General features: G+C 42.6%; 1 protein-coding gene across 15 annotated transcripts in view; it reads left to right on the top strand.

The window, feature by feature from the left end:
- MECOM (MDS1 and EVI1 complex locus) overlaps window positions 1-24,011 on the top strand; it is a 341,358-nt gene that overhangs the window by 312,707 nt on the left and 4,640 nt on the right. For 6 of the 15 annotated variants that reach the window (XM_075761600.1, XM_075761594.1, XM_075761603.1 and 3 more), the window contains 7 exons: window positions 5,083-6,445; window positions 8,446-8,533; window positions 11,328-11,354; window positions 18,590-18,756; window positions 20,128-20,205; window positions 21,959-22,128; window positions 23,234-23,378. In XM_075761600.1, coding sequence (XP_075617715.1) covers window positions 5,083-6,445; window positions 8,446-8,533; window positions 11,328-11,354; window positions 18,590-18,756; window positions 20,128-20,205; window positions 21,959-22,128; window positions 23,234-23,378 — 2,038 coding nt within the window. The remainder of the gene's footprint in view (window positions 1-5,082; window positions 6,446-8,445; window positions 8,534-11,327; window positions 11,355-18,589; window positions 18,757-20,127; window positions 20,206-21,958; window positions 22,129-23,233; window positions 23,379-24,011) is intronic. The other 9 variants (XM_075761596.1, XM_075761595.1, XM_075761599.1 and 6 more) reach the window with 3 other exon arrangements.

Here is a 24,011-nt window from a genome sequence, read left to right on the forward strand (position 1 = left end):
GTGGGCCTGGCTCTGTACTGGGCTATAAATCGGATCCTCAAAGTCTCACGGGTTGCATTTACTGCTGCGCCAGATCCTGCTAGGAGATGGGGAAGCTGGGTGCACAGTAACGTTGCAGGTTGCTTTCTCTCCCTTTCACCAGGGAAGCAGAGGCAGAAAATATTTAAGAGTATTGTTCTGGGTAGTGCTAATCTCCACCACGGTCTTTTCAGGCACCTGCTATGGCTTGAAAGGCACCTTGTGACCACCTCCCCTACTTGTCCGCTAAACTTCTTAATCTTTTGCTGCTTTCAACAATAATTTACCAAAATATCACCACCACACCCAAAGCGGCAGCCATGCGCTAAGATAATTCCTCCAGAAGAGGTGTATTGGCTTGAAAGACTCATGTGTCTGAAATCTCTATACCTACCATTGGGTTAGATAATACTTTCAGTTTGGGCTTCTTCAATGAGAAAATATATAACTATATCCAATAATAAATATCGCTAATAATTTTAAACCTGATTACAAGTAAAGTAATTGCACTTAAAGATTATAATTATTAGAAAACAGCAACTTCCGGCTAGGTGGGGAGCCTTCAGATGGTCTCGTTGCAATCCCCAACATAAAAGTCTGTAAGTGGCACCTCTCATAAATGAAATAATCTCTCAAACGCTCTTTGTTACTATTTATTCTGATAAATCAAACCAGCAACCAGTATTCTTCCTACGTACAGTGTGAGGGATGAAAACCCATTGAGCAGCCTACGAGTAACAGCCATGTAATTGCAGAACAAAAGGGTTCAGAGACCACATGTTCAGTAGGCTTTGCAGAGCCATGGGAGGGAGGTAGGGTCACCTAAAGGAGATATCTGTTTTCCACCAGAAGGCCACACACTATGATTTACTCGTACCAGTCTGTTTATGGCAACTGTCTCTTATTACAGTACACCGCCCAAGCTTGAGTGAAAACTCACCAACACTAAGGTAATTACTCACTGCCTTCGCAAAATCTCCAGCCTCTCCAAATAGAAACCACATGCCATAATAGACCGAACATATTCAAAATAGTACTTAACAGTAATTTTTTTAATAAGCATAAAATATGCAAACTTAACTGCTGGCTAATTTGGGGTCCGGAGACAATCGTGGTACAGAGTGTGCATAGGCATGAGATGAATTTTTGCAATTTGGGATCCAGATTGGGAATTTGTGTTAAACCTGGAGACTGTAGAGCAATAAAAGCTGCAAGGAGGGACGTTTCCCTTACAAGTTATTTGCTTAAAAGTGTGGCGCTGAGGTTTAAAGGTTGTAATAAGGTGCAATAGGAGAAATCAAACCCAGCTTCTGTTGCTTTGATACATGGAAGCAATTAAAGTTGATAACCGTCCCCCGTCTACTAAAGTTTAAGCAAAGCTTTACTTGGAAGTAAAAGTCATATGATGAAAAAGAGGTAGATCTTACAACATGAACTTATCTGGAGTCCTGGCTCCTGGGAATATCACAGAGGTCGAGGTGACGCAATCAATTCAGACACAGTCTCCTCCAAAATCAGCGGGGCATTGGGTGTGCGCTTCACTGATGTCACGTTACACCCTTCAGGCAACGATCCCCAAGAGTAAGACTACTCTGGGGAGTAAGGGCTTCAGACCTGGACCCAAAATTATTTGCCAGCCTTGACAGCCCGTGGATTGAATAGACTGCCTGTTAAATGCAAGAGGCACCTTGAGCAAGCAGCACCTCATTAAATAGTTTTAAACAACTTTAAAGTCCTGAGTACAACTGTTAATTGGTTATAATAATAAATATTTACATATTTTAATGGTATTGCCATTATTGGTTTAATTTAGTTTTAAAACCAAGATAAAATATACTTAGTCAAATGATTAATTTGCATCTCCCTTAGTAGTTTGTAAGGATCTCTCTCAATTGTAAGAGCGTATTTTTGCTTTTCTCGGGAGTAGAATATCAATACTCTTTAAGGGAGAACTTCCCAAAATTTAGAAAGACCAAATCTGTGCCAATACACCCCTTTTCACCCGCTTACCACTCTGGCCTACCTGAGTGAAGCGTTATATTTAATAGGCATGTGAATAAGGAGCAGGCCCTCAAGCCAACCTGGTAGAAGATCAAAAGTTCACAAAACATGATTTATTTTTAATTATACATTAGCCTAGCCTTGCATTTGAGATATTTTTTTTTTCTGGAAAAATATATATGGTCTGATGTTCTGCTGCTATATGTTAGGCATGACTCTATCAGTGTTGATAAGAGTTATCCTGCTTTACACAAGGAGGGGAGTTGGCCCGTAATATCCAAGGTGAAGCTTGTGCAAACCTATGGGAATGGCACTTGAGTTGTACCATTTGGGGCAGTTTAGTTTTGGTTTCTGTGATCAACCTGATGGGAGCAGGGCAGGGGGGTTGTGTAAGACCTCAAGAGTGAAGGTAAGGGGCCTGATCCTGTGCCGTGAAGTACAGAGGTGACTTGCGTTTGTGGGAGCAGAAACCTTATGTCTGCAATCAGGCTAAAAATAGGAGAAAATAAAAGAAAAGTCAGAGCTTCATACTGCAAGAAATAAACAACAAATAGTTCTATATTAAATAAAAAATAGTTGTATATTAAATAGGGAAATAAAATATTTTCCAAGAAAAGAAAGTACTTATACAGAGAAAATCAAGCATTTTCAAAGAGCTGGAATAATTTATCTCCTCTTTTCTCCTCTTCTCTTCTCTTCTCTTCTCTTCTCTTCTCTTCTCTTCTCTTCTCTTCTCTTCTCTTCTCTTCTCTTCTCTTCTCTTCTCTTCTCTTCTCCTCTCCTCTCCTCTCCTCTCCTCTCCTCTCCTCTCCTCTCCTCTCCTCTCCTCTCCTCTCCTCTCCTCTCCTCTCCTCTCCTCTCCTCTCTCTTCCTTCTTGTCTTTTTCCTTTCATCTTTTTACTTCTTCCTTTTTCATTTTATTTTTTATTTTTGCTCTTTTCTTTCTTGTCTTTCCTTCTGAATGAAGATTTCCAGCAGGAACAGTAACTGATACACCGCAACAAACATTCTTCCTGAATTACCACATTGCAAATTTCCTGTGTTTGGGCCCAATTCTGCACGCTTTACCCCACGAATTTTCCTTGGGATGTCAATGGGATGTGAACAGGGAAAACGGGTGGATCAGGCAGGATCAGGCCCTCGAACAATAGGAGCATTGTTGCTGAGATATGAAGCAGCCCGCTGAAGAGGTAAACAGTTAAGAGATGACAACAAGTGGTCAAGTTTCTCAAGGGCAGAGATTTAGAGGAGCAGGAAGGTTAGCGCAGGCCCCGGTGCGAGTGGAAGTTAGAGGACGTGATTGCGGTTCATGGGAACCAAGAGCGCAGGATGAGATACATTCAATTCAGTTTCCTTTGCAGGCTTAAAATAGAGCCATTGTAAATTATGTCAGTCTGTCTCAAATCATGAAAATGATTGTTAAAAAGGCCTCAGAATACACAATGTGTATTGTTGTGTGGCTTTGATGTGTGAAAGATGAGAGCTTATGATATAACACAAATTAAATAAAAATAAAGTGGCCACATGCTTTTTCCTGGCTGGGGGAAAAGAAAAAAAAAAAAGGATTTATTACAGAGGGATAACACTGCTTACTGATAATGCTGCTGCCTTTTTAAACAAGGCTGGAGCTGATACTACTAGGGGCAAGGTAGTGCAGAGGTACAGACAAATTTTAGCATAATGAAGAGAGCAAGACATTGTGGAGCCTTGGGACTTGCCCGATGCCCCTGCTTGTCCAAAGGATGCTGAAAGGAGAAATAAAAAGGCACTGGGGAGCTAGAAGTTATCCTCTTCCCAACCACATTTTAACTGGCAGACCTATAACTCGGTTGCTGCCTCAATCTCCTCCCGAAGGTTTGCAGCAGCCAGAAAATCAGGGACCTGCAAAATCCCATTTGCTTCAATGCGATTCACTCATTTTCAGTAGCAGGAGGCTGAAAGTGGTCCCGGTGGTGCAGAGCACCACCGGGACCACTTTCAGCCTCCTGCTACTGAAAATGGTTGCTGGAAGCCGTGCTCGGACATGCCAAGTGCTGCAGGCTAGATCAAGCCCGTGAGCTCAAGGTAGATCTCCTCCCCTCCGTGGTTTCAGGCTTTTTCCGAGTGCTTCTTTTGTGAGGCTGAAGCTGTTCTCATCCCAGAGGAGTTTGAAAGGAAATCCATCGAGCTGTTTTGAGCATCAGACATGCAAATAAATACAGCTGCATTCTTCAAGGAAATTGTTGGTGAAATACAGTGTATTTTTTTCATGTGCAAGAGACAAATAAGCAATATTAAGACTAGTAAAGTTACTTAGTTGTGGAATTTAGAGTTAGAGCATCCCAGGCACCTGTAGGGACTGTGTGCATTATATAAATAGAAATGGTTTGGACATTTGGGAGTACTAGACTGAGGTAACCCAGGCTCTAGCCTGGACTTTCAAGGGATTAAATTCTTACTTGTAGGTGGAAAAAAAAATGTTGTTTGTTAATAAGGTTATGCACTTGGAAATACCTGGTTGTCTCCTCCTTCACCTCTTTCATATCCTTGTGGTCTTGCAGACTGAAAGCTCTGTGAGGTCGCTGTGTCTATGTCCTGTCTTGTCCTGCAAATATTTATTTTAATGACTAACTTTCCACATGCGAATAGCGACTTAAATGAATGTCATTTGAAGACACAAGTACTTGCTCGCGCAGGAGCACCATGGGTTCATACGGTGTTACAGCACCGAGCCGTGGCTCTTGGTCGGGCTCTGGGTGCTAATGCAATATGGAATAACGGTACTGGATATGCAACACTGTGAAATGCAAAAAGCAAGCAAGGAAGCTTTGTCTTTTAGTGATTTCAGACCTTTTCTGGTTTGCTGGAGCGGGTTTTGGTGCTGTCTTTAGACATTTGTCTGCTCGGATGCCTTGCTTTGGAAAAGTACAATAGCTTTTTGTACTTTTGTGCACCCAGACTTCTCCTTACAGCTTCCTAATTGACAGTTGGCGGGTAAAAAAAATGGTGTTACTTGCAAAATCTTGAGGTTGGGGTCGATTATCATAAAGCCTGAGATGTGTTGTTGTTGTTGTTTACATACAGGTGAGGTCTGCCATAAATCCTATACTCAGTTTTCAAACCTTTGTCGTCATAAGCGCATGCATGCTGATTGCAGAACCCAAATCAAGTGCAAAGACTGTGGACAAATGTTCAGCACTACGTCTTCCTTAAATAAACACAGGAGATTTTGTGAGGGCAAGAACCATTTTGCAGCAGGAGGATTTTTTGGCCAAGGCATTTCACTTCCTGGAACCCCAGCTATGGATAAAACGTCCATGGTTAATATGAATCATGCAAATACGGGCCTTGCTGACTATTTTGGAGCCAATAGGCATCCTGCTGGTCTTACCTTTCCAACAGCTCCTGGATTTTCTTTTAGCTTCCCTGGTCTGTTTCCTTCAGGCTTGTACCACAGGCCACCTTTGCTACCTACTAGTTCTCCTGTTAAAGGACTACCGAGCGCAGATCAGACAAACAAAAGTCAAAGTCCCCTCATGACAAATCCTCAGATACTGCCAGCCACCCAGGATATTTTGAAGGCACTAAATAAACAACCATCAGTAGGGGAGAATAAGCCAGTGGAGCTTCAACCAGAGAGGTCCTCTGAAGAGAGGCCGCATGAGAAACTCAGTGACCAGTCAGAGAGTAGTGACCTTGACCTTGACGATGTCAGTACCCCCAGTGGCAGTGACCTGGAAACCACCTCGGGCTCTGATCTGGAAAGTGACATTGAAAGTGAGAAAGAGAAATATAAAGAAAATGGTAAAATGTTCAAAGACAAAGTAAGCTCTCTGCAGAGCCTGGCTTCAATAAATAATAAGAAAGACCACAGCAATCATTCCATTTTCTCACCATCCTTAGAGGAGCAGACTGCGGTGTCAGGAGCGGTGAATGATTCTATAAAGGCTATTGCTTCTATTGCTGAAAAGTACTTTGGTTCAACAGGACTTGTGGGGCTGCAAGACAAAAAAGTCGGAGCCTTACCTTACCCTTCCATGTTTCCCCTCCCGTTTTTTCCAGCATTCTCTCAATCAATGTATCCATTTCCTGATAGAGACTTGAGACCGTTACCCTTGAAAGTGGAGCCCCAATCACCCAGTGAAATAAAGAAGATCCCAAAGGGAAGCTCTGAGTCTCCCTTTGACCTCACCATAAAGCGTAAGGAGGAGAAGCCACTTACTCCCATACCCTCAAAGCCAGCAGCCCCCTCTGCAGCAAGCCAGGACCAGCCTCTAGATCTCAGCATGGGCAGCAGAAGTCGAGCCAGCGGCACAAAACAAGCCGAACCTCGGAAAAACCACGTCTTTGGAGAAAAGAAAGGAGGCGACCTCGAGCAAAGGAAAGCTTCGGAGTCCTCCCTGCAGCACGCCAGGCCCACCCCATTCTTTATGGATCCCATTTACAGGTAATGGACTATCTGCTGCCGTTTGGCATCCTTTGGTACAGGCAGCTAGGTCTGCCGGGGCCACCTGCCCGCAGATGCAGGACAACCCTGTTCCCTTCCTACCATCCCTGGAGGTGTCATCCCACCATGGGATGGCCCAGCCTGCATGCTGGCCTGCGCACACCGCCTCCCGGGTCTGGTAATGCTGCAATTAGCAAGTCTTCATGACTGCCCTCGTTGCAGTGAGTCGTTAGTTTAACCTGCGTAGCTTGACATGCAGAAGTTGAATATATTCTCTTACCCAGAAACCACTTGGCGTCAGTATTGAATGTTTGTGTGTTTACTGTGTATTTGACATCACTGGTTTGCCCCAAATTCCTTTTCTTCCAAAATGCTGCCCACTTGCCTTGACTGCCCTCTGCCTCCCCCTGGAAATTACGGGGCGTCTCACCAGGCTGCCAGTTGTACACCACCTTTCTAATTCCTCCTGAATTAAATAGGAGTATCTTGTAAATACAACAAAGAAACAAATTTGTCCTGAGGTGTATAAAAAGTATGGAAATCGAGAGTGATTTCTGCCCTTTTTTACCATTATTTGAGCAATGGGTTGATTTCCCCAGGCGTATCATTAATGTAATTGAAGGCACGGTGTCCTTGTGCGTACAAAGCCTAAGCAGTGGGCTAGTTAATCTCATCTACCTTGTGAAATCAATGGGAGCCTTGTCATGGGTTCGACGAGTGCACAAGCAGACACTGTCAGTGAGCTGAGGTTTTAAAAGCCAGTGGTAAAATCCTGACCCCTCGGTGTTTCCCAGTAGTGCTGAGAGATCTCACTGGCATCTGGATTTCACCTGCATCCTGTGTATGTCAACCCCTCTTTGCCCTTTGCCTTTCTGCTCGTATATCTGTAACCAACCAAAGCTGTGCATCTAAATTAGTTTAGAGAAATATTAGCCATAAAAATATTTATCTGTAATATAAATGACTGATTTTACAGCCTATTGTTTAAAAAAAAAAAAAAAAAGGTTACTGCCATGTCAATGATGTTAATTTATTACTTTATCTGAAAAAGAAATGCTATGGGCACAGTTTTTGGACAATGCTCTTGCATACGACAACAGGTATGCATTATGAAGAAACAGGATATGATACTATTTACTGAGATGGTTTTATTCATGCCAGATTGATAACTGTATTAGACCATAGGTTTTCTTTGCGTCATACTCATTTTAAATGCCTGAAGCAGTGGAAATAATGATCCGTGTTTTATGGTCCTGCGTTACAAACTAATGAAATCTGTACAAATTCTGGCAGTGTAGCACAAGGCCACTTGTTACCGAGCCTTCCTTTGCCATGAGTTACATCTACATACGGACAACAGGATCTGTCCCTTAAACCCTCCACATCAGTAACAAAAAAAGGAAAAACCTCAAATTTCCACACTGCTTCTGAATTATCCGCACTACGTGTCGCTGCCTAAATGCCCACATGAGCTGATCGCAGTCTTTGTTGCAGGCATAGCAGATTCGCTGTGTTCCTACAAGCCCGCGTTTCTCGCCCTGCTTGTGCACGGCCGGCTGAGCGTGCACGAGGAGAGAGTTCCAGGATGGTGGCTGCGATGTCTCGCACGGGCAGACAAGAAGGGACCCATTGCCCAAGGCTCCTGTTGCCTTGAATTCCTCTCCTCTGAGTGGAGAGCACACTCAGTTGCCTTAGTTCTTCATAAAAGTGCTCAGTAGTTAGTCATTGGTTCCTATTAGAATTATTACCGTTCTTTTGAAATGGGATTATTTCCTATGTAAATGGTATAACCTCCCTTTAATGGCGATTCACAGCCCCCACCCGCAGTAATGACTTGTGTGCGGGAATGGAGAGTTGACTGTACTTCCTTATCTGTTACCGTTATCTCTGAGAAACAAATTACTTGATGTATAATTGACTATTTTAAACATGAGTAGCTGTATAATTATTATTATCTGAGGCTGATTCATCACAAGCAAATCTAATTTTAACATTTACAGAGTAGAGAAAAGAAAGTTAACTGACCCACTGGAAGCTTTAAAAGAGAAATACTTGAGACCTTCCCCGGGATTCTTGTTTCATCCACAAGTAAGTATTTTGGGAATTTTGATGTTGTAAACAAGCCTGTTGATGCTTCAAAGCAGGTGCAGAGAAATGAATGCAGTCTTAGTCATTTTTGGATTTCCTAAAACAGTTTTTGCTGCACCATTGTGGTGGAAAAGCGTAAGCATTGTTCTGAGCTTCTTGATGTTTTGCAGATGAAACAACATGTTTTGATTATAGAGGAAGCCAGATTCAAACTACATGTATGTTTTAGAACCGTGTTCCTCCAAAACCGTAGCGTAGTTGCAGCTACCTGCATCTTCTTCAGCACTTTCCCGTGCTCTGGGCCATGGTGGTGGCGTCAATATTGACTACAGGGAGGCAAAGTAGATTCAAAGTCGGGCCAGCGAAGCTGAGCGTCCCAGTCGTCACTATTTAAGGACTCCCAGACAAGAGATAAAACATTCCACCCAATGCTTTCAAGTTTCATAATGCAAATGCTTCATCTCTCTTAGGTAGCTGTTGTGGGCTATGGTGTGTGCAGTGACTGTGTGGGATCCCTGCTCCTCCGTGCCTGCAGACATGCTATTTGAGAGAGTCTTGCTGAATAACTAAAATTGAGGAGGATGTCCCTAAAACACTGTAATAACTGCAATGCGTATGTAGTATAGAAAGAGGACCTGTATGCAAACCATACGTTGCTTTTCTTCAACAGCACCCTCATTTTGTCTTCCTTCTCCTTGCTTAAGGAGATTTTGCTAAAAGTTTAGTTTAAATCTTATGCCTGAAATAAAATGCTCTGTGGTATTTGCAAATATGAACCCCTTGCTGACTACGGGCCGTTTCACCCTAATGATAACACCCCATACACGTCTTGTATTTTAAACATAAAACCAGGAGCTGCTGTCTCTGGTTCAGCTTCCTCTGATTCCTGGGCAAACCTTGCCATAATCTGCCACAAATTGCTTTTTTTTTTTTTTTTCCCCCCCTAATGAAGGCAATGTTTGTTATACCCTAAGTTGTATGGAATATATTCTGAAATATGGGACTTATGGAGAACTGGGAAGAGCAGCTGATGCATAAACATAATGCTGATGCATGGATGAAGAGTGCAGAAAACCACCCTGTTCCAGTTCCAACGCCTGTAGGAAGTGAAAGGTCTATTAAGTATTAAAACTATCCAGATTTTATGGAAAGGATTTAATAGCAGCTCAGCACCTCTTCCTGAGTTACCTTATTTGCCCAAGTTGCAAAGCAACGAGTGAAAATTCCCATTTCCAAGCGGACAGTACTAATGCACAAACACGCAAACAGGAGCTCAACCCTCTTTGTGTCCCCTGGTGTAAAACCGGGCTGGTTCCTCTCCATCAAGTGAGTGATTCTGTTAGAGCAGATGAATCATTATTTCAATGAGGGCATTTTAGGTGCTGTATCGATGGAAGAAAGGATATTGTTTTGCTTAGTGCTAGCTAGCTTTTTGGAAGGTGTAAATCTATGTCGTTTAGTGATGTTGGATTCAAGGGGCTCTGAAGGTTTAGCCGCAGGTTGGTAGGTTGGCGGGTGGGAAAGGAGGCTGTTTGGGTAAAAGTTTGGCTGTGGTGGGCAGGGAAGGGGTTGGATACTCTTCTGTGTAGCGTTGTGTGAGTGATGTGGGGAACTGGAGGAGGGTGAACGGGAGTTAGGCGAGCGGGTGAAATGGAGACGTTGGGCATTTTGCCATTAACGGGCAGGATGTTGGGATTTCAACCGCCGTGTTTTTTCCCAGAGGGTCGGTTAAATCTATTGCTGGTGTGCGAGGAAGGTCCCAGCGCGGTCACCAGGTCCGTCAGTGTGAGCAGGAGGCGTCGGGTCCCCCTCCCTGCGCGGTCCAGCCGAGGTGGGGCACAGCCAGCACCCTCCGGCACCAGGGAGGGTTAGCTCTGCACCCGCGTTGCCGAATACATCCACGGGAGTGCACAAATACGCACGTTTTACCTTTTTCACCCATTCCTCCACATTTCTCATTGTGCAATAGAAAAAAAACCCACAAAACATGGTAAAGACTGCCTTTCGTGTTATCACTTAGCTAGGGATAACATCTTCAACTTGGTGTGAGATGGAGGGATACCAAGGTCACAAGTGTAACGTACACTTAATACATTGTAAAAAAAAACCTAAACCACCATCGCATCTCCTGTCAAAAGAGTAAATGCCAAAATCTGCTTTCTCGCTGACTTTAGTAGAAAGGAGTCTCCCGTTTGCAAAGGCAGAATTTGGCTCGGTATTTATAGAGGACTGGGGCACGGCTTGCAGAAAAGCTGTTTTTGCTTTATAGTCTTGTTCACCCCTGTAAAAGTACAGGTGTGGATTGCACCGTGAGTTTTCATTTTCTGCTGGCAGGATTTATCTGCTTAAAATATGAACAAAATTATTGTTTGTGTCCTACAAGTTTGTGTTTCTGTAGGTGAATTTATTTCTGAAACTTGCCATCTGATGAAGCAAGAATTTATTTTTTTTAACTGGATAATATGACAGCTTACAGATCGATCTTTAAAATAGGTTTCTGAAGTAGAGATTAAAGACCTAAACCCTGCAGTCCCTAGCCTGTCCCTGCCTGGGCAGAATTCCTCCCAGTGGCAGTGGCCCGAAAGCTATGAAAATTAGATCATTTAACGGTATTTCACAATAATTTGCCATTGTAAGGATTGCATGTTTAGGGAGAGAATACCCTGATGCAACAAATGATTCAGAATACCATTTTAATTAGTATCTTTAAATAAAATCTTAATTAACAGATTGATTGCAATGAGGGTTCCAACACAGGAATAATATGTTGTTTTTGTTTCAATTTTGCTCCCAGTTCCAATTGCCTGATCAAAGAATTTGGGTAAGTTCATTGCTTATATTTTTGATTTAATCATTGTGAAATAAATTGCATAAGAAAAATACCATATGAAAGATAACTTACCACTCAATTATGGAGCATGCCACACTTTCCTACAGAATGTTGTAGCTGTAGCAGATAAATATCCTCTTATGTCAAATTGGCTTTATTTTTACCTGCCTAATCCTGCCGGTTTTATTTGGTGAAGGCAATGGGAGCTTTACCTGAGTGAGAGTTTCAAAATGCAGTCTTTGTTTATATTTAACTGAAATTGTTCCAAGCCGTTTCCTTCAGAGATTGCAGTGAAATTTTCAGGCTGAAATCTTGTTAGATTGCAATAGTTATAAATATTTAATCTGCATTTGAGCCATTAAAATACAGAGCCTCAGAGGACTCCACGTTTCTATCTCGCTTTGACTTCAGTGGGAGTTAGTCACTTTAGTAACTTTGAAGTTGTGAGCTTAATTGCTCATTACTGTACTTAAAGCACAAATAAAATACCCATTTATTTGCTGTGTTTGGGTCAAATTTGTCCTGTGTGTATACTTACATCGTCCCCCTTACGCGAACAGGAATTGTGCTTTTAGTACTATGGGATAAATTTGAGCTTGCTCTTCTATTTTTATAGAACGTTATTTTTAATGCGTCTAAATTGTTTGTGAAAAAAAAGAGCCACAGCAACTGCTTTTGCAGATGCAACTCCAATAACACCGTGTTTTGCTCTTGCATTGCTGGCTCCTCAGCTGCAGCACTGAACCCATAAATACTTGTCCCAAATTTTTCCCAACCTTTGGGCTTCGGAGAGGAGAGCTGGAGCCAGCCCGCTGCGGTTCGGGTCCTGACTCACTCTCGCTCATCACTTGCAGTGCGATGTGGACTTATTTCACAAGACGAAGCCAGAATTTCACAAAATGAGATCTGAGATCTTCACGTACGCTTTCCCACGTGCGTCTCTGTACGGGGCGAGTGCGGGAGCCCCCAAAGGTGCTGCCCCTGCGGATAGGGGCTTAGCCCTGCTCTCCTCTGCGTGTCTCCATGGCACGCTTCAAAAGCAGCGATGGACCTTTGCTTTGCGTACACGTGGCTTTTAATCCCATTTTATTCCTGTGAAGTGACGGTTTGAGCAGCTGCGAAAGATGCATTAGGATCCTGAGATGAAATGAGCTGAGCAGGCACCGAAGGACTCCTGTCAGCACCCATACGTACTGAATGAGCTCAGCAGGTGGGAGGTAGGGTTAGATGTTACACCTGGAGAGCACAAGAGGTGATTCCCAAACATTTTCTTTGCAGTAGAGGGAATTCGGTGTAGCACGTGAAGGGGCTGTGGTAGAATTTGTGATTTGGCCCAGGCACCCTGAATCCTCTGCTGTCAGAAAAGCGGCTCTGTTTGGGCACATTTCGGAAGTTGAAAAAGCCAGTGCAGTCTGTTTCTTCTCTCTGCTTTCCTTGACATTGGCTTCTTCCTCGGTTTTCCATCCTTCCGGGGTTTTTGTGAGCATGTATCTCCTGGCCATGCTAGTGCTTTGAGCAGCTGCAGCAGAAATAGGTATTTAAAACATAAAGTGCCTGGAGCAGGATGCTGATTCATGAATGAATCTTCATCTTGAGAGATTTGAATGTGTCACACGAGCCTTTCTATCTCAATTCACAGTTGCATGTGCCATATATTTCAAGATTATTTCAGATTGTTTTTCATTGTTTGGCAGGAACCCTATAGTGCAAATCAATGGGCAGCACCCTCTCTTGAATGGATCACAATTTATTTAGTCTGTAGATTCTTTCATCCCCTTCTGGTCCCATCAAGAGAAGGTTTCTATAAAGAGGTTCGTACTTTATTTGCAATAGCTTTATGGAGAATCATTGTAAATAATTAAAATAATTTTACAAATAAACGAAAAGACAGTTGGTGAGTGCATTAACAAAGCTTTTATTTTACTGGGCTTATTTTAGGACACGATCCAGTCTGTTAGATCAGCTAAATCCCCGCCAACTGCATTAATATAAATAGAGTTATTGTGGAACTATACTGCAGATCAGCAGGAGTTTCTCACTACCGCTTCATAAAGCTCAGCCACGTGTGATAGGTCTCTTGAACGTGAATATAGCTCAGCCAAGTTCCATGGCTGGATGTCCAAATATACACAGTTTCAAGACAACAAATTCATAAGTTGTAGTTTTTAGAGAAAGCATTATAAATTGAACTGGGAAGGAAGAAATCCTGAGCTTTAGCAGTTGTGTTTTCAAGATTTCTCTAAATAACACTAGTAAAAATAGAAAGCAAACATTGAAACAATTTTTTTCCCATGAGTTACGGCCATAAAGTCAGTTGTTTTTGCGATAATAGTAATGAAGGAGTCGCGTTTGTAAAACATGAGGTCATGTAATTCATGACATTGTCTGCTAGATTATTTCATATCATCAGGTTGTTCTTAAAAAGCAGCAACAACAAACCTTTGCTTTATTTATGCCACTTTTTGTTCTGTTGGTTAATAAATTTTAAGACAAATATTCAAGGCCTCCGCTGATGATATCTTGCCTGTTGAAATGTTTATAAATACTTGTTTTAGCCGATTATGGTAATGTCTGCATTTTTGAGTCGGAGCTGGGGAATTGCGACTGCATATTAGTTTGCGTCAGTAGGAGGTTAATAGCCTCTCAGGGAGCCGGAGGGAGGTGGGGGAAAGCTGCTTCCTTTTCCAGACATCTGGACACAGATAGAATCAACAACTCTTATATATGTAAATCAAAAGTTACTGTTCTATATAAAATACTGTCATTCACTGATCTCAGATTAGGAGCAGACATGACTTGTCCATAAGGCAATAGCTGTATGTAAAATATGTAATAGGATCTTCTCGCTCTCGTACCTCCTCGGAGAGCTTTCTCCGTAGACATGGCAATTACACTAATCCCATCCTTGTGCCTTCCTCCCCGTGCCCCGTTCAGGGATCGCCGCAGCCCTTGGGCGCTCGGCTGGGGTGCAGACCCCTCCTGAAAGCGCTGCCCGGCGGCTCGTGCCACAGGCCTGCCTCGCTGGTGGTCCCCAGGGACCATCCCCGGGGAGACGAGGTGGCCACGAGCACCCACCTAACCTCCCAGGATAGATACTATCGCTCACAGCTTGCTCCAGAGTTTGGCGGGGTGCTCCATGGTCAGCACAGCTCCTGTGGAGGCAAGTCGTGCTTTGCAATCAGCCGTAGTGGTGTTTTGTGGGAGTGAGACCTACTTCGGTTGTGTTTTTCAGCTGAAGGAGGGAGTTTCATTGTGGAAGAGAGAAGGTCATACCCTGGGTTAATAATTAGTCCAAAGAAAAAAAACAACCCAGGGAAAAAATGGTAAGAATAGATCAGGGATTTTTACAATCACTGAAGATTATCAGTGAGTCGACCTAGGGGTGTCACCAGGATCTGAACTGTGGTGTATGTCTGTAAATGACATAGGAAGAAGGATGACCAGCCAAAGAACAAAGTTTGCGATTATTTCTTGAGAACAGCTAAATCCAAAGCTGACTGTGAAGATTTTGCGGAAGATTCACAGAAAGCTGAGTCACCGGGGATTAAAGTAGCAGTAAAACTCAATGTCAGTAAGTACCCAGTAATACTGAGGGGAAAGTGTGGCTCTTAACTTGTGTCATTCAGGAAGAAGATCTTGAAGTCACTAGTTTTATGAAAATATCATCCGAGTGCTTAGCAGAGAGGAATTGAAAACATCATTATGTTATACTGCCTTCATGTCCTGAATACAGCTGAAGTCCCTCTCAAAAAGGACATAGGAGAATTAGAAAAGACGCAGAAAAGTGCAACAATGATGATCAGAGGTAGGGAACAGCTTCCATACAAAAAGAGACTAAGTAGATTTTGATTTTTTCAGCTTGGAAAAGAAATGCCCGAGGGAGCTGTGCCCCAGCTCTGTGAGACCATGAATGGTGAGAAGAACCTGAATGAGAAATGGTTATTCATTAGTTTTAACAATACAAAAAAAAAAAAAAAAAAAAAAAAAAGAGAGGCACCCAGCTGAATTATCAGGAAAAAGGCTTAGAAGGAACAAAAGCCAGTATCTTTTCATATGCACCTAATTAAACTGGCGAACTCTCCTTGACAAAAATAGAAATGGATTCGAAAAGGGTTTAGCCAAATGAATGGGAGCAGCAGCCACCAATGGCCGATCAACACCGTAATCGAGATGCAACCTCCAATTAAGGCTCTTTGCACCTCTCATTGCTGGTGCGTGACAGAAGACACCGGGGAGAAGGTCCGTCCCTTGCCCTCCCTCCTGCGCATCCCCTGGGGCCGCTGCCTGAAACCAGGGTACCGGCCTCCCGAAAGCGCATCGCAGGTTTGTAATTCCTGCTCGGTTTTAGTGCCCGAGTTAGTCCTCAGTGCAGCAAACCCCGGGTTTCTTATTACTCAGTTAGTATTTTACAAGCAGACTGATGAGCAGGGGCTGTCTACCTGCATACAAAGTAATTGAGAGCTGCTTATGGGTCTGGGCTGGCAAGGATATTATGGGCTGTAACAAGCCCGTGCAGCCCAGGTGCCCATCTCGTGATAGGGAATTGCATCCTGAAGGCCCCGAGCACCAGCACGCTCCAGGACTTGTTAAGGAAATGCCCCAATTTTAATTCTTGGGAGCCCCGTTTCCAGCAGATAGTAACGGCTGTAATTATCCTGACGGCAGTGGAGGGACACCGCCTCCTGTCAGCACAGGCTTGGGGCCGAGCACTTCCCGTTGTTGCTAGTGCATTTCTTGAAAAATATAAATCATACCAGGTAACTGCATAGATCAGTCTTTAAAAAAAAAACAAAACCAACAACAAACAACAAACACAATAGTCATTCCTATGGTGAGAAACATATTTTTGGAAAGCAGGTAATACTTTAAAATGATTGGAAGTGCTTGTGTTTCCTCTGAACGAGGGATTTAAGATTAGATGCTGATTTCATACCTATTTTGGGACTGATGTAATCCTGGAGGCAGTCTCAGTTTCTCCTCTGCAAAATCTTGGAAATAAGAACTAAAAAAAATAAGCATGACTAAGCCATTTTAAATGTAAAGGGGAAAATAGTTGCTTTAATATATTACTGTAGGGGACCATGTGCATGAGAAATGGTGATCCAAAAATGATTTAAAACCACTAGATAATGAAACTGACTTGAATATTAAATATACATAAATAAAACATTTATTATACCGCTCAATGCCCTTATTATTCTTCAGCATAAATATGTGCTATCATAACCCATGCACTATCTTGTCACTGCTAATCAGCCCGAAGGCCAAAGGTCATTTTTCATTCAAACCATTTATTTTCCGCAATTGCAAAATAGACAAATGAATTCTTGCGGGGAGCAATTAGAAGGAATTAAAGGCAGTGGAAAGTCTGTTGTAAAAGCTTTAAGAATCAATTCTGACTAAAGAAAATGATGAAGTCGTATAAGAAGAAATATATGGTAATGTTGAGTTGTATGGGTTGATAATGACATCTCGGTGCCGAGATAAAATTACCTCCTCTCCCAGCAGCATCATCATTACATATCTCATGCCTGTGATCAGTACATGTCAAAATCCTTCATATTGACAAATGTGCTGTCCACTTGCATCTGTGGAGAATGTTTTAGCAGCTGAGTGATTATGAATCAAACCCCAGAGCTTACAGCCCCTACTGCCTCGCAATGCTTTCACATTTGTTGCCTGACAAGTAAATGTATCTTGACTTCCCTCTGAGATTTTTTTTCTCTTTTTTTGCACCATGTTTGATGAAAGACATTTGGCAAATTGGCAGTGGTACCCTGTACATTGCAATTTGTACTCGGCATTAGGAATCTGAGCATGAAATGAGAGGGCAGGCTACAGGCTAAAGGGAAGAAAAAGCCAACCCAAAGCCAGAGCTAACCAGCTTGTGAGTAGTCAGTCCAGGAGACAAATGTGCAATTCTGCCCATTAAAATAAAATAAAAAAAACCAAAACAACATATGTGTAATTCTCCCCATTAAAATAAAATTTTAAAATCCCAACAATCAGAGCAGTCGCTTACGGATTTTGAAGAATGGGCTGTAGAGGTGTGCTCAGCTGAGGAGCGTTCAGCATCTTGCCTTTCATGTAATTTCCTCCTTTGTTACAAGCAAAGTATTGCACAGGGCTCATGCTGTGGCTTTTATGCTCTGTAGGTGAGATCTTGGGTTTCTTTTTTTTTGGGTTTTTTTTTGTTTGTTTGTGGTGTTATGGAGAGGCAGATGGTTACTCTGACCTGTCAGTAGGATCAGCAGCAGCCTTGAACTCTCCAAATGACAATGTTTGAAGGTTTGGAGCAGTTTTTCATGCTCAGTACCTGACACCTCAAAGGAAATCATTCTCCAGAAATTATTTAATGCCCTCTCCCTGAAAATTAAAGCCCTTTAAGACAGCTAACCAAGAGTGGAGGCATCTCAAAGTGCATAGGATTTACAAGCAACTAAAGGTAGAGCAGGAATATTCAGAAGTTGTAGAAAAAATGGATAGGCATCTAACAGGTAGTATAAACACATAGCACCAAACCCACCAAAGCTTCATTGCTTAGGGATTTATCTCTTGGTCTTTGACTGTGATGGGTAAGAAGACTGGACTGAATGGTTGGATGTCGCTGGGACATTGGTGGAGCCTCTCTGGATCTGGCTTCTTGCAGCCCTTGGTTGAGCTGAGTGTTCATATGGTTTCCTTTGCAGTATTTGCCCTCTGCAAGTCCTTTGAAAAACCCCAAAGTGTAGGAATTCAGTTCTTGTTGTTTTTTCTGTTGATTTGGTCAAAAATGGCCAATGGTTTCCGTAGATGGGGTGCATGGACTCATAGGCACACACCCACAGAGCATGACTGCATAAACTGGAATTTTATAGAAGCTGAGGCTTAAAAATAAGAAGAAATGAACACTGGCCAATTTAGGTTTTGTGTGGAAGCAGCTTTCCATTACAGCAGTCAGGACAGGAGTTCCGCTGTATGCTGACCTTGCAGAGAAACAGCACCCCGCTTAGCAGTTACGGGCGTTATTCCAAGTGGGACAACATCGTGGCCACCACCTTGCCTAATGTTGTGCCCCATAACTTTTGAGACTGCAACTCTACATTTTGTTTGGGGTTTTTTTCCTTTTCCTTTTTTTTTTTTTAACCTCTTGGCAGTATATGTTCTTTGTAGTTTGGGTTTCCAGTGAAGGCAGAAAGCCGAAGCAGTATTCACCATGACGGGTTCTGTGCTATCTTCTGTTGCAGATGTCAGCTATAGAAAACATGGCTGAAAAGCTGGAGAGCTTTAGCGCCCTGAAACCGGAGGCCAATGAGCTGATCCAGTCGGTGCCGTCCATGTTCAACTTCCGCGCGCCGCCGAGCGCCCTGCCCGAGACCCTGCTGCGGAAGGGCAAGGAGCGCTACACCTGCAGGTAGCCCCCAGGCCACCCCACGCTGCCCTCCGGGGCTCCCCAGTCCCTCCTGCTCGGATGCTTGATGGGGACCGCAGCGGGTCTTTCAGGGCTCTCTGTGCTCCGCGAAACATGGGAAGCGTTTTGCTTTGGGGTTCTTATTTATTAAATTACTGGTGTTATGAAACAAAGAGTTTGCCCTGTATCATACTAGTTTGATAAATGAGGTGGAAACTATTATATAAACAATTCTTTTTTTCCAAATTTTCTCATCACTTTCATATGCATAAGTGTGCTTTCAGTATTGATTTTTTTTGATCATAAACTACAGACATGTTTTTTCTCAGGCTTCTGGTTTTAATATCCAAAGGGATCAGTGATAAAATACATGACTTATTAGGACTTATGCGTACAGACTTAAACAAAATAATACAATGAAGATAGTCATTGTACGTGCAGCCAAAATGAATGGGAGCTTTGTTGAGGAGAGTAGAATTAGCTGTGTGGGTATTTTGAAGGCTTATACATCACGTTGTGAAAAATAAATGGGATGTTAAAAGTGAAGGGATGCAATCTTCAAAGTCGTCACGTGGAGCAACCACCACCCTCATGCACTTAAGAGAGTGCTGTGTGCGTGCTCTTTCCCCGTGCAAAAATGGGCTGAATGTGATTAATAGAACTGGCCACTTAAAAACTGAATATTAATATGTTACTTGAACAAAGAGGGATAATATTTTTTTTGGCCATTATAGTTCCTGTGACATATTACCAAGTTTGGAGAATGGTTTTTAAATTGCATTATTTAGGTCTCTATATCATCTCCAGAATGCGCAGGCGTTTGACACTGGCGTATCGGTTTATCTGATCTTTTTGAAAACATGTCACCTTCTTTCAAGACATGTCGTTATAGAAACATACCTTGATGGATTAGGTCTTTGAGTCTTGTCTGCTCCGATCCTATTCAATGCACAGAGTGATGTCACATTTGCTGACACGTAGAATTGGTTGAAAGGTTTGAAATTTGCTTACCAGGAGGCAGAAATCCAAGGCTTTAATAACAGATTCTCTTGATTCCAAATCTGAACGTGACAGATTATCACCTAGTGACCTTAGAAAATTTTGGGTGATCATTAAAACTGGTAAGTTTTCACATATCCCTTGCCTATGCCCAAGGACAGCTGGTCAGTGCCCGCTACTCCAGTCCCATTCTTAGGTGTGTGTGTCTCAATCACTTAATTTGCCAAATGTGTTCACTGAAATGTCGTTACACTAAAGCAATGCCAATAGTACCGTATATTAATGATGCAATTTGGGCTGTGCATCCGGTGCAACTCAGGCTGGGACGAAGCCATTGAAGGTTGCATTGTCTTATCAAACCTTTTCTTATCACAGATACTGTGGCAAGATTTTCCCGAGATCTGCAAACCTAACACGTCACCTGAGGACGCACACTGGAGAGCAGCCCTATAGGTACCGCGAACCTACCCGTGTCTGTGATGTGCACAAGTGAATAAAGCAAGGGAATGAGCGGTCAACAGTGCTGCTCGGCCAGCTCCTTAGCAGCCCATTGGTGACCCACCATTGCGTTTTGGTCTCAAATAGGGCTTTTTGTGCCTATCTAGACAAGGGTGGCTGCATTTGATGCTACAGCGTTGGAGCTGCAGAGATGGGGGAGGGTTTTGGTCCTACTTAGTGAAGTTCTTTTGGCTTAGGCAGCCACCCAGGCACCATCCGCAAGTCCTGCCTTTGCCTCGTGGGATAGCTGGCACTTCTGAACCAGCATGGTTGAAATGATTTTCAGTAGGGCTCACGGTCATATTTTCCCTTGCAAAAATGGGGGGTTTTTGTAAGAGGTCTGCGGTGTTATTTGCTGCCTAAAGTTGGGCGTTTATTCAATCATCTGATTTCTGAAAGGTCCCGGTTCCAAAGTGTTATTGTATTTATTTGTTTCCTGTCTAATCTGGATCCTTTCTGAGGTCTGCTTAACCAAAACCCATGTGGGTGTACTCTCTTGTTCAAAAGAATATGTCTGTGATATTGTATCCAGGACAGTCACATGCAGAAACGTGTATAGAAGCCTCACCTTATTGAAAATGAAAGACTAATTTAAATCAACTGGAAAGAAGCCAGTTCATGTTCCAGTAAAACAAATGCACCGATTTCTGCATTTTATGAGCTGTAAAGAGCAGAGTAAGCTCATTGTTTGTGAGGAAACAATATGTTTTTTGCCTCTACTCTCTTTGGGAAATGAGATTCACATCTAATTTTATTGAAGGAAGGTCTTGATGCATGTTATACCCGTCCACTACATAAAAGCCCCAAGCAATTAGTAGCATAATGGACGATTTCAGCACTAAAAAAAAAAATTGACATCAGTGACAAGCGTAAGAGAAGCACGGGAGAAGTAAAAGATTGAAAAACTAAAGTGGTGAAGACTGTTGGCTAGTTGCCAGGCAGAGAATTTGGAATAGTTATAGTATGACTTAGTAATGGCTTAAAGAGCAATACAGTAAAGGCTTTAGGGACTCCAAATCGCTACAGAGTATGAAAATTGATGCCTCTGGTACCAGAGTGATAGACTAAACTACTCACATTGGCACAGTATTAAAGGTTGGGATTGTTTATTGCTGGTTTTTGCAAGATAACCAAATTTCCTCTGGGATTAGCAATCGAGCAAGCTAATTCCTCAAGAAAAGATTTAATCACACAGTATAATTTAGAATAGGAAAAGAAATAGCCCTTTTTACCTTATTTGAGTGTTAGAAGAGATCTGTTTCATGTTTTTTCCAAAAGTGTTTAATTGTATTGTATTGGCAGCACATGAAACAATAGAGTTATTGCTCTACTGTTTTCAAACTTCCCAACTTTGCGTGCAACAGTTTTAAAAACATGGGAATCAATTACCCTAGCTAATTTGATGCCATTAACTCTGAAATATTATGCTTATTCCTAAAGGCAGTATTTAAAATATGAAGCCTAACGTGAATTAAAGCTAAAAACCCCACCATAGAAGTGACATCTCCATTCCAAGAGCACAGCTCTCCAGCTATTCAGCCAAAACTTGTCTTTATTTCAGAGAAGGTTTTACCTCAATAGTGACCAAGGACCTGCAGTTGGGTACTGAGGCTGAGCCCAGACAGTGCTTCATGCCTCTTAGGACAAATTTTACATTTCCAGCTACTAACAAACCCTTTTCTACCCACCTGTTTTTTGTTTTTTTTAGATGCAAATACTGTGACAGGTCCTTTAGCATATCTTCTAACCTGCAGAGACATGTCCGTAACATCCACAATAAAGAGAAGCCATTCAAGTGTCACTTGTGTGACAGGTGTTTTGGTCAACAAACCAATCTTGACAGACATCTAAAAAAGCACGAGAACGGGAACATGTCTGGTATGTATGCCTTTTCCCTCTCCAGCGTGCCCTACGTCCCGCCGGCATTCATATACAGGGACCTCACGTTCACTTTCACTACTACTGTGTGTCAATAGGCACCGGAGCTCTGCGCCGTCTGCTCCGATGAGGGGGGTTTTTGGAAAATATGTAAGTGCCTAAGCTCTGCTGACATTTAAAGTGCTTTGAAAATCCCAGCATAAACTCTACCCCTGTATAACTTAATACCACTGGATGATGCCTTTTCTTTTGGTTTTAATTAAGCCAACCATAGCATTTCGAGAACAGACTGGGAAAATTGGTTTAATCCCATCTCCGCAATCACTTGGCTCTCAATAGGAGTCCTAGATTTAGAGTCTCAGGAGGCACTCTAAAAGATTTTCTTGGCACCCTCTAAAATATTCCCACTGTCAGGAGCTGAAAAGCGCTAGCTATTACGGAGGTAATGGTGCCTCCCAAGCCCCAAAGCAAATCGGTCACCGCACAGCAGCAGCAAAGGCAGCGGCAGGTAGTGGATGTCATTGGTCTGGTTTAGGTATCTGCAGGGTTTAATAAAATCCCTGCCAGCAGTCTTTTCACTCTATGTTTTGCTCCACTGGAAATAGCCAGGTACCTGCAGTCAATGCAGAGCTGTCTGTTCCCTGATGCACAGAGAAAGACGTCTGTCACTGGTCTCTCAGTGCTAATGAACCTGGGTGATTGTGTCAATGGCTGCTCCATATTTTAAGCAAATCTGCATAATTAGTAGCTAAAATAAAGTTCCGTTTGCTCAGTTCAGCCATTGGTCTAGCCCAGTTATTGACTGACGGTCTTGGAGTCGCAAGGGAACACGAGGTAGATGTTGAAATAGATACTTGGCAAAACCAATTAGAAACCATGGAAGTGGCACCCAGCATGCAAGCAGTCATTTTGGCTGGAAACCACCTTTGCCCGTGGATAATAATACTTCCCTTCCAATGACCGGTTTTGCAGCTGATCGATCACTGTGACAAACTTTTCTGGGTCTCACCCATTTTAGCCATCGTTTCAATTTCAATTTGATATAAATGGTTAAATATAGAAAACATAAAGGATCAACAACAGAAGTCCTCTATTTTGCTTTAAGGTACTGCAACATCTTCACCTCACTCAGAACTGGAAAGCACAGGGGCAATCCTAGATGATAAGGAAGACTCTTACTTCACAGAAATTAGGAATTTTATTGGGAACAGCAACCACAACAATCAATCCCCCCGAAACTCAGAGGACAGGTAAGTTGTGACTGATCTGCCTTCAAAAGGTGCCACTCTTCCTTTACCAGATTAAACCTCATTTTTCACTTTTGATGAGTTATTTTAGCAGTCTGGTTGCTTCCGTGTTCACCTTGGTGTCTTACGAAAAGAAGTGTGTTGATTCCTTTCCCATCGTGCATGAGCACATTCCCAGTGGCAGATGCTGAACAGAAGGTTCATCTACAACACGTTTCTCCTTGTATCAGGAGCTCTCAGTTTCAAGTTCCCATCGTTGATTTAAGTCTGTTGAAAAATTCCGTCATTTTACATTGACGTAGGCACAGGTGAATTCTACATCATCCCATGGCTAAATGTAGAGAGCCTTATGATTTAAATGCAGTTTAAATGTGTAATTAATAAAGTAGACTAAACTAAATCCTTGGATCAAATGAAAGGTCCTTTCCTGTAAGTAACTCAAGAAAGATGCTGACTAGCAAGAAATTCGGGAGGCCACGGGTAGGTGTTGGTAGTTCACACTGCTCCAGCATGGGAGAGACTTTTTCCTACTAAGATTTGTTAAGTATACCAGTGTTTCAGTTCTTCTGAACTAACAGAAGAGAGACCACTTCTAAATATTTTCAGCTAATAAAAATACAGCTAAGAAGAAAAGAC

The sequence above is a fragment of the Balearica regulorum genome, chromosome 9, assembly GCF_011004875.1.
Source record: "Balearica regulorum gibbericeps isolate bBalReg1 chromosome 9, bBalReg1.pri, whole genome shotgun sequence".
In the NCBI taxonomy this organism is placed as follows: Eukaryota; Metazoa; Chordata; class Aves; order Gruiformes; family Gruidae; genus Balearica; species Balearica regulorum.